Source organism: Maniola hyperantus, chromosome 18 (genome assembly GCF_902806685.2).
Source record: "Maniola hyperantus chromosome 18, iAphHyp1.2, whole genome shotgun sequence".
Lineage (NCBI taxonomy): Eukaryota > Metazoa > Arthropoda > Insecta > Lepidoptera > Nymphalidae > Maniola > Maniola hyperantus.
The window spans coordinates 835,775-851,882 of NC_048553.1; the positions used below are offsets into that span (position 1 = coordinate 835,775).

The following is a 16,108-nucleotide window of genomic DNA, read 5'->3' on the forward strand; positions in this document are numbered from 1 at the left end:
GCCATCAGCCATGTAGCTGGTGGTGTGTCCTCATCTTTTATAATCACCAGGTCTCCTATTTGCGGCGGCTCGATTTTTGTACGCCACTTATAACGCTGCTGAAGGGTGTGTAAAAACTCTGCAGACCAGCGTTTCCAGAAGTGCTGAGTCATTCTTTGAACTAAGCGCCATCTATCGAGAATAGATAGGTGTGTCTCTTTGTGGTTTTGTTCTGGTACTAACAACAACGGCTCTCCTACCAGGAAATGAGCAGGCGTAAGAGGCGTCAAATCTTCGGGATGATCGCTCATTTGACACAGAGGGCGAGAATTCAGGCAGGCTTCTATTTGGTACAGCAACGTCGTGATTTCCGCAAATGTTAGAGTTGAGTTTCCTACTACTCTGGCCAAATGTGTTTTAACTGATTTAACCCCAGCCTCCCAAATTGCCCCAAAATTAGGTGCCCTAGGGGGAATAAAGTGCCACGTGGTGCCTCCATTGGCTAACAACTCTGCAACTTCCTGACTGAAACTACTTTTGGCTTGATTCAACATAAGAGTGAGCTCTCTAGACGTTCCCACAAAGTTTAATCCGTTGTCACTCCAGATTTCTGCGCAATTTCCTCGCCTGGATGTAAATCTTCTATAAGCAGCGAGGAACCCTGCAGTGGTGAGGTCAGTTACTGCTTCCAGGTGAACTGCTCTTGTTTTCATGCAAATGAAGAGACAGATATAGCCTTTGTATGATCTATGTCCTCTACCCTTTGTTGCTCGGATCTGGATTGGACCCGCATAATCAACTCCAGCATATTTAAAGGGTCGTCCAGGGTTGACTCGTACTTCAGGTAAGTTTCCCATAGGGGGTTGTGGTGTTAGTGCTTTGTGTCGAATGCAAGTTACACATTGGCGAGCGCATTTTTTCACCAATTGTTTCAAACCAATAATCCAATAACGAGATCTCAAGTAGTTCATCAGCATCGCATATCCTCCATGTAATAACTTGGCATGTGTATCAATCACTAATAACCAACTGATGTGAGATGTTTGAGATAAGATGATTGGATGCTTAAATTCTGTAGCTACTTTAGCACCTTGCAATCGACCTCCAACCCGTAGCAATCCAGTATCATCCAGGTAAGGAGATAATGTTATTAATTTACTTCGCAATTTGATTTTATGCTTTTCTTTTAAATCTTTAATTTCTTCTTCAAAATCTATCTCTTGATCTATTTTTATTAAACTATTCAGTGTAGCTTGTAATTCTTTATTATTCAAATATTTTGTATTCTGGTTTCTAACTTCCTTTTTGTCTTTCAGTTGGAGCATTCTTCGGCAATAGCTAAGTACCCGAACCATCTTGGTAAGCGAAGAGAATCTTGTGTAAATTGGATCTTCCTCAATACTGATATTAAAGGTTTTCATCTTTTGTTTCCGTTCTTCTTCCTTTGTTTCAGGTACTTGAACCTTTTGGGCTGATGATTTCTCTGTGGCCAACCATGAGGGTCCGTTCCACCACATTTCTTTATCCACCAATTCAGCTGGATACACTCCTCTAGAAGCCAAATCAGCTGGATTGTGTTCTGATGTAACATGGCTCCATCTGTCATTTGCTAAAAGGGTCTGAATTTCTGCAACTCTGTTACCTACGAAGGTTTGCCATCTCATAGGTAACGATTGAATCCAGGCCAAGACTATCATTGAATCTGTATAAGCATATACTTGTTCCTTTGGCACATCTAAAACTTCAGTTGCTCGTGATAGAAGTCTAGCCAGTAACACCGCTGCACAAAGTTCCAGTCTGGCAATTGAGATTTGTTTGAGTGGAGCAACCTTTGTCTTACTCTCAAGCATGGAGATTCGAACTTGTCCATTGTGTATAACTTTGACATATATCACAGCAGCATATGCTGAAATTGAAGCGTCTGCGAAGCCATGGAGTTCAATGTGTGTGTTTTCCCGTTGAATATGAATCCATCTGTTTATTTTTACATCTTGTAAATGATTTAATTGTTGTCTGAAATTAATCCATTCTTGAAGAATCTGAGCTGGAACCTCTTCATCCCAGTCAGAGCTACATAACCATAATTTTTGCATAAGCATCTTTGCAATTACAATTGTTGGTGACAGCCATCCAAACGGATCGAAGAGCTTTGCAACATCTGATAGAATATTACGCTTTGTCACTGGCGTTGTGGGTTCTCCTAGGTTCACAGTAAACTTGAAATCATCATTTTGTTTGTCCCATTTCAGACCCAATATCTTCATGTTGTCATCTAGTTTTATTGCCAATGGCTGTTGATTGTTGTATGAGCTCTGACTAATGGCTTCTAAAAATTCTGCTGAATTGCTAGACCACTTTTGTAATTCGAATCCACCGCAACGTAGCAACTGAGTTGTTTGTTCATAAATTTCTCTTCCTTCTTCAATAGTATAACACCCAGTTGTGAGATCATCAACGTAGAATGAATTCTTAACAATTTCAGCTGCAAGGGGGTATTTTTTACCTTCATCTTCTGCGACTTGAAACAATGTGCGGATTGCTAAATATGGAGCCGAGGCTGTACCAAATGTGACTGTTAATAATTTGTAAAACTGAAGTGATTCATCGGGGTGGTTTCTCCATATGATACATTGTAGGTCAGAATCTTCATCAGATACCAGGACTTGTCTATACATCTTAACAATGTCACTAACAATTGCAATCTTGTATTTTCTCCACTTCATAAGCAAAGTCAGCAGATCTTTTTGTATAGTAGGTCCGATCAACAAGGTATCGTTAAGGGCACAACCCTTTGACCCCTTAGCCGAAGCATCAAATACGACCCGGACCTTAGAGGTCTCCTTGTCTTGTCTGACTACTGCACGATGAGGTAAGTAAATAGCCCTTTCTTTGTTTCCATCGGCTAGGGTCATATGTCCAAGCTCCAAATATTCGTTTATGACTTTTGTATATTCTTCTTTAAGAATAGAATCCTTGCATAACTTTCTTTCCAAAGACATGAATCTATTTATCGCCATTTGTTTAGTTTCTCCACAGGCAGCAACAGGATCCTGAATATCTTCTTTAAAAGGTAGGTTAACCTTGTATCTACCATCATTAGTTCTTGTTACTGTTTGTTGGTAAATATCTTCACACCTTTGTTCCTTGTCATAGAGGTCATAGATTTATGAGTAGATTTAGACTTTTGGTTACTATGACTACTGACTAATGTTATTAGGTTGTCACGAAATTAAAAAGTCGTAATTAATTTATAAAATTGGTTTCTTGTATTTAATAATAGAGAATGCACTGATGTACTCGTAATCCACTGCTGATACTCTGCTCCATCTTATATAAGAGGTTATGGACCCATAAACGTGATTAAAAAGAGAAAAAATGAGTCATCACGTGCACATAGAGCCATTGAAACGTGAAAATTACGATACATGGAGGATCCATGCAAAAGCGCTATTGTCGAAACTTGGCCTTTGGAGATATGTTTCCAATAAAATAGTAAAACCATCCCAAGACGGTGATGAGTTAACTAAATATTTAGAAAAAGAAGGATTAGCTTTAGCCGAGCTATTACTAATAATATCACCTAGCGAATTAAAGCAAGTAAAAAATTGTCAAACAAGCAAAGATGTTTGGAATACGCTTGAAAGCATATATTATAGCAAAGGTCCTGCAAGAAAAGCAAGTCTATTAAAAGAGTTAATATTGAGGAAGATGAAAGATGATGATAATATTGTCGATCACTTGAATAAATTTATGGATATCGTCGATAAGCTAGCAGATATGGACATACCAATTAACAAAGATCTACTTAGCATAATGATGCTGTACAGCTTACCTCAATCTTTTGAAAATTTTAGAATTGCAATAGAATCTAGGGATGATCTACCAGATCCAGACAACTTGAAAATAAAGATAATAGAAGAAGCTGAAGCAAGAAAAAATATAGCTAGAACGAGTGAACAAAACTCTGAACAAGAGGCGCTATATAGTAGACAACGTGGCAAAAATAAGAAACATATTGTTAAATGTTTCAAATGCAAAAAGAAAGGGCATAAAGCTAATGAATGCTGGTCAAAAGTGGACCAAGGTAATAAAAATAATGCAAATCTATGTTGCTCAGAAGAAACATGCCTAAATACGTATGATAATAAAGAAAAAATGAAGAAGTGGTGTCTTGACAGCGGCTGTACGTCACATATGAGTCATGAATCAGAAAGATTCATTAATATGGATAAAGCTGATAACAAAACGTTAAGGTTAGCATCAGAAAACTGTCTTGCAAAAATCGAAGGACGTGGTCCAGCAAAACTTTACATTAATAAAATACCAGATCTAAAACTAACTGAAGCCTTGTACGTACCGTCGCTGACCACAAACCTAATGTCAGTTGGAAAGATAACTGATAAAGGTGGAACAGTCTTATTTAAACAAAAAAATGCTACTGTGATGCGAAATAATAAAATTCTGTTAAAAGCAGAGAGGCACACAGACGGTTTATACTACGTTAAAGAAAACTTAGAAGAGAAAGCTAATTACTGTGAAGCAAGTAATATGCAGCAATGGCATAGAAAGTTAGCACATCTTAGTGAAGGACAAATGCGAATAGCACTTGATAAGAAAATTATGGAAGGCTTAAAATTCAATATAAGTGACACAGTTAAAGACTGTGAAGTCTGTGCTAAAGGCAAAGCAACAAAACTGCCGTTTAATGTATCTAAAAATGAGCAACGAACAAATGAAAGATTACAAATTGTGCATACTGATGTATGTGGTCCCATGAGACAGCCATCGAAGGGGGGTTCCAAATACTTCATCACATTTACAGATGATTATTCAAGGTATACAAGAGTATATACAATGAAAACTAAGGATGAAACTCTAACAAAATTTAAGGAATTCAAAAATGAGGCTGAAAGATTTACAAAAAATAAGATAGTATGTTTACAAAGTGACAATGGGACGGAATACATTAACAATAATTTTGACAAATATTTAAAAGATAATGGCATCAAAAGGAGACTTTCCGCACCATACACGCCAGAACAGAATGGCTTAGCAGAAAGAAAAAATAGGACATTGCTTGATAAAGCTAGATGTATGTTGATAGACGCTAATATGAATGAAGTTTTTTGGGCTGAAGCTATTAATACAGCTAACTACTTGGCAAACCGTAGTCCTTGCACAAGTATTGATAACGCGACTCCATTTGAAAAATGGGTGAAGAGAGTTCCGTCTGTGAGACATTTTCACATATTCGGAACTAAGGCGTTTGTACTTAAAAAAGGAAAGAAAAACGGAAAATTTGAAGCCAGAGCGACACCTGGAATTTTTGTAGGATATTCGGAAAATCACAAGGCATACCGGATTTTCAACCCAAAAACAGACAATGTAATGATTAGCAGAGATGTCAAAGTACTAGAAAAAATGTATTATGAAAACGAGAACAAAGAAGAACGAAAACAAGATGTAGTTGATAAAAATGAAATAGAAATTATATTTTTTCCTGAAAAAGAAAATGTACAAAACAATGAAGGTTTGAAAGAACATGAAATTGATGAATCAGAACCGGAATTGAATAATAATGAAATATTTGTTGATGCAACTACAGAAGTAGATGAAATAGATCATGAAATGTGTACAGATAATGAAGTCGAACCGACTAGTTCTACTGATAAAAGACAGAGAAACGCACCAGCATGGCATCAAGATTGTGACATGGATGCTGAACAATCATTCCTCTGTGAAATAGATGAGAACAATGATGAATGGGAAGATGCAATAATAAGCGAGATTGAATCTCATCTTAAAAATAATACTTGGAAAGTTGTACACAGGAACGAAAGCAAGAACTTAATAGATAGTAAAATGATTTTAAAATATAAGTACAATGCAATGGGAGAAATAGATAGACGAAAAGCACGACTTGTGGCGCGTGGGTTTAATCAGAAAGAAGGAATTGATTACACTGAAACATTTGCACCTGTTGCGAAAATGAGTACTGTTAGACTACTTATTGCACATGCAATTGAAGATAAAATGAAATTATCCCAACTAGACGTGTGCACTGCATTTTTAAACGGCGATATAGATGAACAAATTTATATGAAGAAGCCGAAAAATCTGGATAAATATTTAAAAAATATAGTTACACACGGAAAAGACAAAGAGTTGATTAGAAAAGCAAAAGAAATGCTGCTAGATATAGATAGATATAAAAATAATGGGATATGTCAACTAAACAAAGCCATATATGGTTTGAAACAGGCAGGAAGACAATGGTTCTTAAAGTTACATGAGAAATTGTTGGAAATCGGATTTAAGAATTCTTCAGCGGATCCTTGCTTGTATATATTAGAAAAAGGAGGAGAAAAGCTATTTGCAAACATTTATGTGGATGACTTAATACTAGCATATAAATCAGAAATGTTGTTACGAGAAGTCAAAACAAAACTGCAAAAAGTTTTTGAGTTAAGAGATATGGGTTCACTCCATCATTGCCTGGGCATACAATTCACCCATGTAGGGGGAGAAATGACATTGTCACAGGAGAATTATATTGATAATTTAATAAATAAATTTAACATGGCTGAATGTAAGCCAGTGTCAACGCCCATGGAGGCTGGTCTGAAATTGGAGAAGGGTAAAGGAGAAACAGAGATGGAGAATATACCATACCAAATGTTAATTGGATCTCTAATGTACCTCGCTGTAGCCACAAGACCAGATATAATGTTTGCTGTTAGTTATTTGAGCCAATACAATACATGTTTTGATAATACACATTGGCAAGCTGCTAAAAGGGTGATTCGTTATTTAAAAGGAACGAAGAGTGTAAGTATCAAATATAAAAAATCAGGAATGGCATTAACAGGCATGGCTGACGCTGACTGGGCGGCATGTACCGTTGACCGTCGTTCATATACTGGTTATATTTTTAAGTATGGCGGTGGCCTAATCAGTTATGCAACAAAGAAACAAAGAGTAGTGGCTTTGTCAACAGCAGAAGCCGAATATATGGCGATGACAGAAGCAACTAAGGAAGCTTTACACTTGAAATATCTATTGGAAGATATTGGAGTTTTTCAACAAACTGTTCCGATCTACAATGATAATTTGGCTGCACAGATGTTAGCCAACAATCTAATGACTGGTAAGAGATCGAAACATATCAGTATAAAGGAACATTTTATACGGGATTGTGTTCAAAAGAAATTAGTAACCATCCGTTACAAGGACACAGAAAATATGGAGGCAGACCTTTTTACAAAGGCATTACCACAACCAAAGTTGTTAAAGCTTCTCAAGATGATAGGAGTCACTCAGACCCCAAGGTCATCGTGAGGGGGAGTGTCATAGAGGTCATAGATTTATGAGTAGATTTAGACTTTTGGTTACTATGACTACTGACTAATGTTATTAGGTTGTCACGAAATTAAAAAGTCGTAATTAATTTATAAAATTGGTTTCTTGTATTTAATAATAGAGAATGCACTGATGTACTCGTAATCCACTGCTGATACTCTGCTCCATCTTATATAAGATTCCTCAACACTAAGTTTTCTCTTAGAGGTGAGTGTTTCATTTTCTATTTCCCAAAATTTCCTTAAGAGGTCATTCTCACATGTACATATATGCATACTGATCACATGTTTGTTCTTTGTAGGTTGTTCACTATGGGTGTCTCCAGACAATATCCAGCCAAGATGAGTGTATTGAGCAATTACTCCATTGGGACTCTTCTTCAAGCCGTTGTCTATGATCTTGCTATAAACTTCAGCGCCTAGCAGGAGGTCGATTCTGTTCGGGGTGTTGTAACCTGGGTCTGCTAGTGTAATATTTTCCAAGTCTGGCCAGTCACAGACTGTGGTTTCTTGCGAAGGTAAATAGCTTGTGAGTGTCTTGAGAACGTATGCATTGATAGGGAAAACTAAATGTGGTTTGTATCTTGATTGTATTTCTAGTTGAACCATGTATTTTGTTCTGAGTTGCTTGCCCTCACTTAATCCTGAAACGACGCCACTGATTCTTTCTCGTTTCAAGCCGCATGCTTGTACGAGACTCTCTGTCACAAATGACGCCTGTGAGCCTTGGTCAATGAGAGCACGGTAGACATTTGTGTGTTTGTTCCTTCCTATAATGTCCACCAAAGCTGTTGCCAATAAAACTTGACCAGGTTGATTGATAAAGTGAGTTGAAATTGTTGAAATACTGGTTGATTGCGTAGTGTGTTCTTCTGTATCAGCTTCTTGAGTGCTAGAATCTTCTTTTTCTGGATGTAAAAGTGAATGATGCTTCTTAAAGCATATCCTGCAGGAAGTTGGTTTCCCGCACCGAGCCACCATGTGGTTTGGAATGAAACAATTGAAACAAAGATTCGCATTACGAACAAATTCATATCTATCCTTAATGCTCTTCTTTGAGAACTCTTTGCAGTTGTATAAATGATGAGATTGATTGCAGAGTGCGCACTTGGGAGAATCAGCTGAGGCTGTTGTATGAAAACTCTTAGGTTTGGTTACTCTCAGAGGCTCTGGCCGTGATGGCTTAGATGGCTCTATCATCTCTAAGGATCTGAATCTACTTTCCATAAACTGCTTTAATGTGTCAAAAGTAGGTAGGGCTTCGCTTTCCGAAGAACTGTTTAGCTCCCACAACTTGTGACTCTCTATGTCTAACTTTGAAACTGTGAGGTAAACCATGATAGGATCCCAGTGGTCTGTACGAATACCTATGTTATTAAGCAGATTCAAGCATTCAACAGTTGTATCTAAAAGTAACTTAATATTCTGAGCCGACTCTGACGTCAAGGGTTTCAAAGAAAAAAGTCGCTTAAATACAGAATTAGAGATGTATCTTTTGTTGCTGTACCTTTTCTTAAGCGTTGACCATGCCTGACTATAATTATCACTAGTTATAGTAACTGAGCGCAGAAGTTGTTCCGCCTCTCCTGATAAACTAGATTTCAAATAGTGAAGTTTCTTTACATTATCTAAATTTTTATTGTTATCTACCAAGGATGTAAACAAATCATGAAATGATGGCCACTCTGTGTATTTTCCAGAAAAAGTAGGTAAATTAATAGTGGGCAACTTTACCTCATTGCCTGTGTTTGTGCTGGTCTGACCTGAGTTGTGCGAGGAGTTGTTGGCTTGCTCTTGTGGTGTTGACTCCGAGATCTTACTTTGTAGCTCACTTTTATAGGTTATATATGATTCTTCAATGTCCTCATATATATCTTTTGTAAAGTAATTTGAAACTGACTTAAACTCGTTGCTCGCAATTGCAACTATGCGATCGTGATTGGCTGTAAATAATTCCCACGTCTTTTCTAACGACTCTAAACGAGTGTTTAAATATGCTAAAGTCAATCTTTGTTTCGGAGTTTTCCTAAAATTCGAGCATGCTTTATTAATTTTTGACGCCCTATCCTCTTGAACCGCCAACAACTGGTTGATGTCATCCATAATTTTGTAATATCCGGCTCGAAGGACCGTGTTCACACTATAATTACCCGTGCTGAATTTAGGTTTAAATGTTCGTTTTTTGAAACACTGGTTTGAATCACACACTACTTAATTTGCACGAAATTTGTCTGTTTTTCACGATGATTTTACTGATACGAATGTCTTACAATGACTCATGAAATAACGAATTTTTCATTCACACAAACTTCAATGTCACTTGTTGGTTGTCAATGTCAAATGTCGATCGAAACTAATTGTCAACGTTTAAAGTCTATGGCGCGAACAAAACGCTTTCTGCGTACAGGCTTTTTACAAGAATTACAATTCTTATATCCTTACTCGGCATCTCTATAAAACAATAAATACAATCTGCTAGTGTTACACAGTTTTTTAAAACAATACCCTACTATTTTCACAAATTTTACAGAAAAGTGGACACACACATTCACGCAGCTTCGTGTATGAATCAAAAGCATTTGCTTCGTTTCATCAAGAAGACTTTAAAGAATCATGCAGATGAAGTAAGTCCCTTCTTCTTTCTTTCATTCTAGTAAATAGAAGCTTTCTGGATTTAATTGTGAAATGTTTTCAGGTGGTGACACTTCACAAAGGCACTCCAATGACGTTGAAAGCTGTGTTCCAATCCATGAACCTCAGTACTTATGACCTTACAGTGGATATGCTAGACGTGCATGCGGTAAATAAATCATATTATTTTGTATAATCCTTACTTCCTCACTTGTATTATTCCAATATTATCTACAAGATTGAGAAATTATCTAAAATAATGATAGAAATACTATACAATAATACATTATTGTACTTATTTTTGTTATTACTTTTATTGTAGATTTTAATTATTTTTATTTTATTTATAATTTTATTGACTTTTGTAATAATATGGGTACATTTTGCCTGAAATAAAGAACATTATTATTATTATTATTATTATTATTAAAATATTACAAAATTTCAAAAATTTTAGATCTTTCTACAAAAACCTGAATGGACAGGGTTAATAATAGTGTTATCTTCTTTAAAAAACGGAATAAAGCTGCCCTATTTATATTTTCAAATGCATCATGCATATGATATGATTAATACATTTATCTTTAGTTTTATACTTAATTACCTATTTCCAGGATCGTAACACGTTCCATCGCTTTGACAAGTTCAATGCAAAATACAACCCCATCGGAGAGAGTCGTTTGCGCGAGGTGTTCCTCAAGACTGACAACTACATGAACGGGAAATACTTCGCCAGGATCATTAAGGTAACCTTCATTGATATATACATTGAATAGCAACGGAGAACTCAGACCACCTTGTAGGATGCCATATGAAATTTAATGAGAAGAACTTTTACTTTTTTAAAATCGCAACATTTAAATTTAAAAAAACTTTTTTATGTTGTGGCGTGAAAATTTTTTGTGAGGTCCGGAGTTAGATCCCGGTGAAGGAAAACATTTGAGGAAACTTGCATGCTTGAAAGTTCCATGTAATAATAGCTAAGGTATGTGAAGACTGCCAATCCGCTTTTGGCCAGCGTGGTGGATTATGACCTTCTTATTCTGAAAGGAAACCCGTGACCAGTAATACCGACCGGCGTTGTGATGAGATTTGAGCTGATGATAATGATGATGTGTATCATCGAATTATGTGATACTGGTAAACTGTACCTTTTAAACGTTTTTAGGAAGTGGCATCAGATTTAGAAGAGAGCAAATATCAGAACGCAGAACTAAGGCTGTCGATTTATGGCAAGAGTCCGGGAGAGTGGGCGAAGTTGGCTAAATGGGCAATACAGTACGATGTGCACTCCAACAACGTACGCTGGTTACTGCAGATCCCGCGTCTATAGTGAGTATTTCAGTATTGTCATGTTTTAATACTTACTATTATTTCCATAGTATTCCATATTTTACTTTGCATAATTGCCTTAATATTTATATAAGACAGCAAGTTTTTAGTTTTTTTAATTACGTCATTTATTTCTTACTTATTACCTTAAATAAAAATTATGCTTTTTATTCCGTATCAGGGGTATGATCCTAAAACTTGCAAAATTTATCAATAAGTTGAATCAATTCATCTCATCTCAAAGTCTCTCAGGCTATTGTTTTGTTTGTTCTATCTAATGTTATCTTCACTTTCAGCGATATTTTCAAGTCTAACAAGATCATGAACAACTTCCAAGAGTTCCTCAGCAACATCTTCCAGCCGCTGTTCGAAGTCACCAACGATCCAAATAGTAATCTTGAGCTTCACAAATTCTTAACGGTAAGAATCCTCCTGTTTACTTCAATGCCATAAATGTAGACTGCAAATTAATCAAGTTACTAATAAGATCAAGACTGGCAGGTTTGTGTGTTGCGATTCTAAAATCTAAATATGCTTTAGTACTTAAAAGCTAAAGCATATTTAGATAATGCGATTCTAATAGATTTTAATAGATTAATATATTCGCAATTACATGACGGAAAGTGATAAAGTTGTCAAGGATGATGATGTGTTTATCTAGTAGTTACAGTTGTAGATATAATTTCTAAGCATCTTCAATTAACCAAGCAGACCCCCTTTGAACAGTAAAAGGAAAGAGAAGGGAAACTTAACTCTATTTACAGCACGTTATCGGCTTCGATAGTGTAGATGACGAATCTAAGCCCGAGAACCCGATGTTAGACGCGGATGTCCGCATCCCAGCAGATTGGGATGATGAAGAGAATCCTCCCTACGCCTACTACCTCTACTACATGTTTGCCAACATCACCGTACTCAATCACTTCCGCAAGTATGTGACTTTTGAATTTACTTCAATTATTAAAGGTAGCTCAGTTCGGTGCTTTCTCCATACAAACGTAGGAGGGAAAATACAACAATATTCAATATTGTACGCACAAAACTAAGAATTATATCGATTTATCTCGTCATTATCTAGGTTTATTGATATATAAAATATTGAAAAAAAATATTGATTTAAAAGTTACGAGGCTCAAAAGATTCCTATTTAAACACTAAATTAATGACAACTTTGGGCGTAAATAAATAAGATTAGGGATATGAAAATTCTAAAACAATTTATCATTAGACGTAGTTTATTTATTCATTAGTTGAAATAACTTTACTTTGCAAACATAAATTCAGCAGTTTTTTCTCAAAAATACTTTTCCTAAACCCTTTTCGCGCGCTTGATTTCAGTGAAAATCATCGTGCCTCTCAACTTTCTCATACAATGTCAAGTGAAAAGCAAACATGTTACTCACGTGCGCTGCCAATTTCGGTCGAGCGTCCTGCGTCACCATACGTTAAGAATTTTTTGTGGATTGTTAAATTTCAAACATTTGACTATGTATATATGGGAAACTTGTAGATAAGTAGTCTAGTTTCAATTAAAAGTAAGCTTTTCAAAGAATTTTGGTCCAAAATGAGAACCTTGGGGCGCACCATAAAAATGCGAGATCACTGACTCACATATTTTGTTACCACTTTAATTTTTACAATAACATTTGCTTTTAAAAAGCAAATTTTATGTACTAGTTGATAACCGCAACTTTGCCCGCTTGGATTTCGGTTTTTAGAAATGCCATGGGAGCTTTTTGATTTTCTGGAACCAAACGCCTATGTCACTCTACACTATACCCATCCAAAAAACTACGTCAATTCGTTGCTCCCTTGCAACGTGATTGAAGGACAAAATAACAAAACCAACAAACAAACACAGTTTTGCATTTGTACATAATAAGGGTACCTACTGATTAAAAAAAATGTACCATGGTATTCATTAATGGATTTATGAAAAGCTTTCGACTCACCCTATCATTCGTAACTATGTCAAAATTTTTGCTTTGTGTAATTTCCACAGAGAGCAAGGTCTGAACACGTTTGTGCTGCGCCCTCACTGCGGGGAGGCGGGGCCCGTGCAGCATCTCGTGTGTGGGTTCATGCTCGCTGAAAACATTTCCCACGGACTGCTGCTGAGAAAGGTATAATAAATATAGTATGTCATAGAAAACACCTTCGATAGTAAGGCAGAAAGAATTTCAGATCACATTTGAAAATCATAAAATCGATTATTGTGAGCCAACCTTAAAAGATTATGATAGCTAAATCGTATTATAGGTATCTTACTATTGTCATATTTTTGTAGTTAAGTATAAAATACAATATTTTATCTATGGTACTAATAGCTTGATGAAAGTTGGCGGCCTCAAAACAGCCTGTTTGCCACCATTTTAAATACAGACAGAAAGAGAATTCAGGAAACTCAGAAGAGAATCATCATCATCATTATCAACCCATCGCCGGCTCACTACAGAGCACGGGTCTCCTCTCAGAGTGAGAAGGGTTTTGGCCATAGTCTACCACGCTGGCCATGTGCGGATTAGTAGACTTCACACACCTTTGAGAACATTATGGAGAACTCTCAGGCATGCCGGCCTCCTTTTCCTTTAACGTTAAAGCAAGTGATATTAAATTACTTAAAACGCACATAGCTCGACCTCGACTTGACTCGACCTCCGATCAGAAGGCGGATGTCCTAACGACTTGGCTATCACAGGTTAATGTATCACAGGTTAATGTATTACATTAATGTATCACAGGTTAATGTATTTGTGATTTGTGACATTATTTGTCACTTTTTCCAGGTGCCAGTTCTGCAGTATTTATACTACCTGGCCCAGATCTCCATCGCGATGTCGCCTCTCAGCAACAACTCGCTGTTCCTCAACTACCACCGCAACCCTCTGCCAGAGTTCCTCGCGCGCGGCCTCTGCATCACTCTCAGTACCGACGACCCGCTGCAGTTCCACTTCACCAAGGTATTGCTTTGTTGTTCCTTTCCACTCCACTTTTACTCCCTCTTTGACTTCCCTTTCATTTGAATTTTCACTTTCAACTTTATTTTCACTTTTCGATGTTGCCAATCCAAAAAACTTTCTTCTTTGTTCTATTAAATCACTGATATTTACCTAGGTTCTGATTTTTGTCGTAATTCGTAAAAGTTTATTGTCGGACATGTCGGTCTTACATGAAGTTTTTTGTCGGACGGACGTTTGGAATATGGACCTAAATGATAAAAAGTGAAACAAACTCGGCATTTGGTTATATGAGTGAGCGAGACAGAGCACAGCCTCGCTTCTGAGTTCTGTCGGGGCTCCATAGTCACATGTCCTGCAGCTTTCTCTCTGTGCCAGGAACCTCTGATGGAGGAGTACAGCATCGCTGCGCAGGTGTGGAAGCTGAGCTCATGCGACATGTGCGAGCTGGCGCGCAACTCCGTGCTTATGTCCGGCTTCCCCCACGAGGTAAACCACATACTATTGTTACCTACAAGCTGATGCCCGTGCCTTCGTACGCGTGGATTTAGGTTTTAAAAATCCCGTGGGAACTCTTCATCCTTTCTTTCTTCGCTCTGTTCTGGTTTCCGCACTTAAACGTTTCCGTCTGTTGTGCGTCCCGTGGGAACTCTTTGATTTTCCGGGATAATGTCACTCTCCAGGTCTTAAACTATACCCATATTTTTATCCTATGACAAGTAAGCCATTGTTTGCTATCACACTTTATAGTAACTGACAAGAAAGAGACAATCGTATGTGCTCAAATCAAACGATTTAACCTTATAGATGATAGAATAAGTTAAAAAACGTAAGGCTATAAGCTTAAAATTCATGATCACAGTACAAAAGAAAAGAAAAGAACCTGTTTCATGACAATCTAAAAAGAAAAAGGTAAAAAAATGCCGTGTTAAGACAAAGTCTCCGATAACCATGTCCGAGGATTGCCAGCGAAACATACATATAAAAAAAACCTCATAGATGAAGCAGTACTGGCTGGGGCCGTACTACCAGAAGGAGGGCGTGGCGGGCAACGACATCACGCGCACCAACGTGCCCGACATCCGCATCTCTTTCCGCTACGAGACGCTGCTCGACGAGCTCACCAACATATTCAAGGTAAACGCCAACATTACACTACTGCTCTACACTAAATATTAGACATGTGTCCGCTATAGCTTAACTTAACTGAAAACCGCTGCCGTGCCTATAGCGTACCGTAGCGTTATTGTCGTAGCTAGCAACGGTTATCGCTATGACGAACCACCATGGAACCACCTGACAACGCAACGCTGCCAACTGGCAACTGACAATGCATTGTTTGTTTTTTGGTAACTAGAAACGCAATAATTATGCCTTCTCTTTCTTTCTTTCACTGAAAGCTGAGAAGGAGCGGTTATTGGCTACCGGCTTAGTAACTAAGAACTTGATAAACCAAAGCCGACCTTATCTCTATTACGCTAAGGCTTAACTGTACAAGTACTTGTCCATTACACTTTGATCTATCAATCTTAATACAGTTAGCCTTAGAGTAATATAAATAAGGTCCTCTTTAGTTTATCAATCTTCGTGAAATGTTTTTGGTTAACTGGACTGTGGCAAACTATTCGTGCAGGCGTCCACTATAGTTTGACCTATGTCAATGATCATTATAATTAAACTTTGCTGCTATGAACTTAAGGTTGTGATTACTTCACGATATTCATGAAAGTAAAATTGATTTTATTTTAGTTATACAGACGGTATCGATACGGCAGCTAGCTTAGTTACTACTACGGAAACCGCTGCGCGTTGCGCATATTAAATTAGTTGAAACACAACTCTGATACCGAT

The 16,108-nt window shown here is 37.2% G+C and overlaps 1 protein-coding gene across 9 annotated transcripts in view; it reads left to right on the forward strand.

The window, feature by feature from the left end:
* LOC117990620 (AMP deaminase 2-like) overlaps positions 1-16,108 on the forward strand; it is a 49,602-nt gene that overhangs the window by 24,756 nt on the left and 8,738 nt on the right. For all 9 annotated transcript variants that reach the window (XR_011237802.1, XM_034978076.2, XM_034978079.2 and 6 more), the window contains 10 exons: positions 9,868-9,961; positions 10,033-10,137; positions 10,583-10,714; positions 11,137-11,300; positions 11,597-11,720; positions 12,065-12,231; positions 13,303-13,423; positions 14,087-14,260; positions 14,636-14,746; positions 15,257-15,394. Coding sequence is in view for 8 of the 9 variants with exons in the window: in XM_034978076.2 (XP_034833967.1) it covers positions 9,868-9,961; positions 10,033-10,137; positions 10,583-10,714; positions 11,137-11,300; positions 11,597-11,720; positions 12,065-12,231; positions 13,303-13,423; positions 14,087-14,260; positions 14,636-14,746; positions 15,257-15,394 (1,330 nt within the window). In the remaining variant the exon portion in view is untranslated. The remainder of the gene's footprint in view (positions 1-9,867; positions 9,962-10,032; positions 10,138-10,582; positions 10,715-11,136; positions 11,301-11,596; positions 11,721-12,064; positions 12,232-13,302; positions 13,424-14,086; positions 14,261-14,635; positions 14,747-15,256; positions 15,395-16,108) is intronic.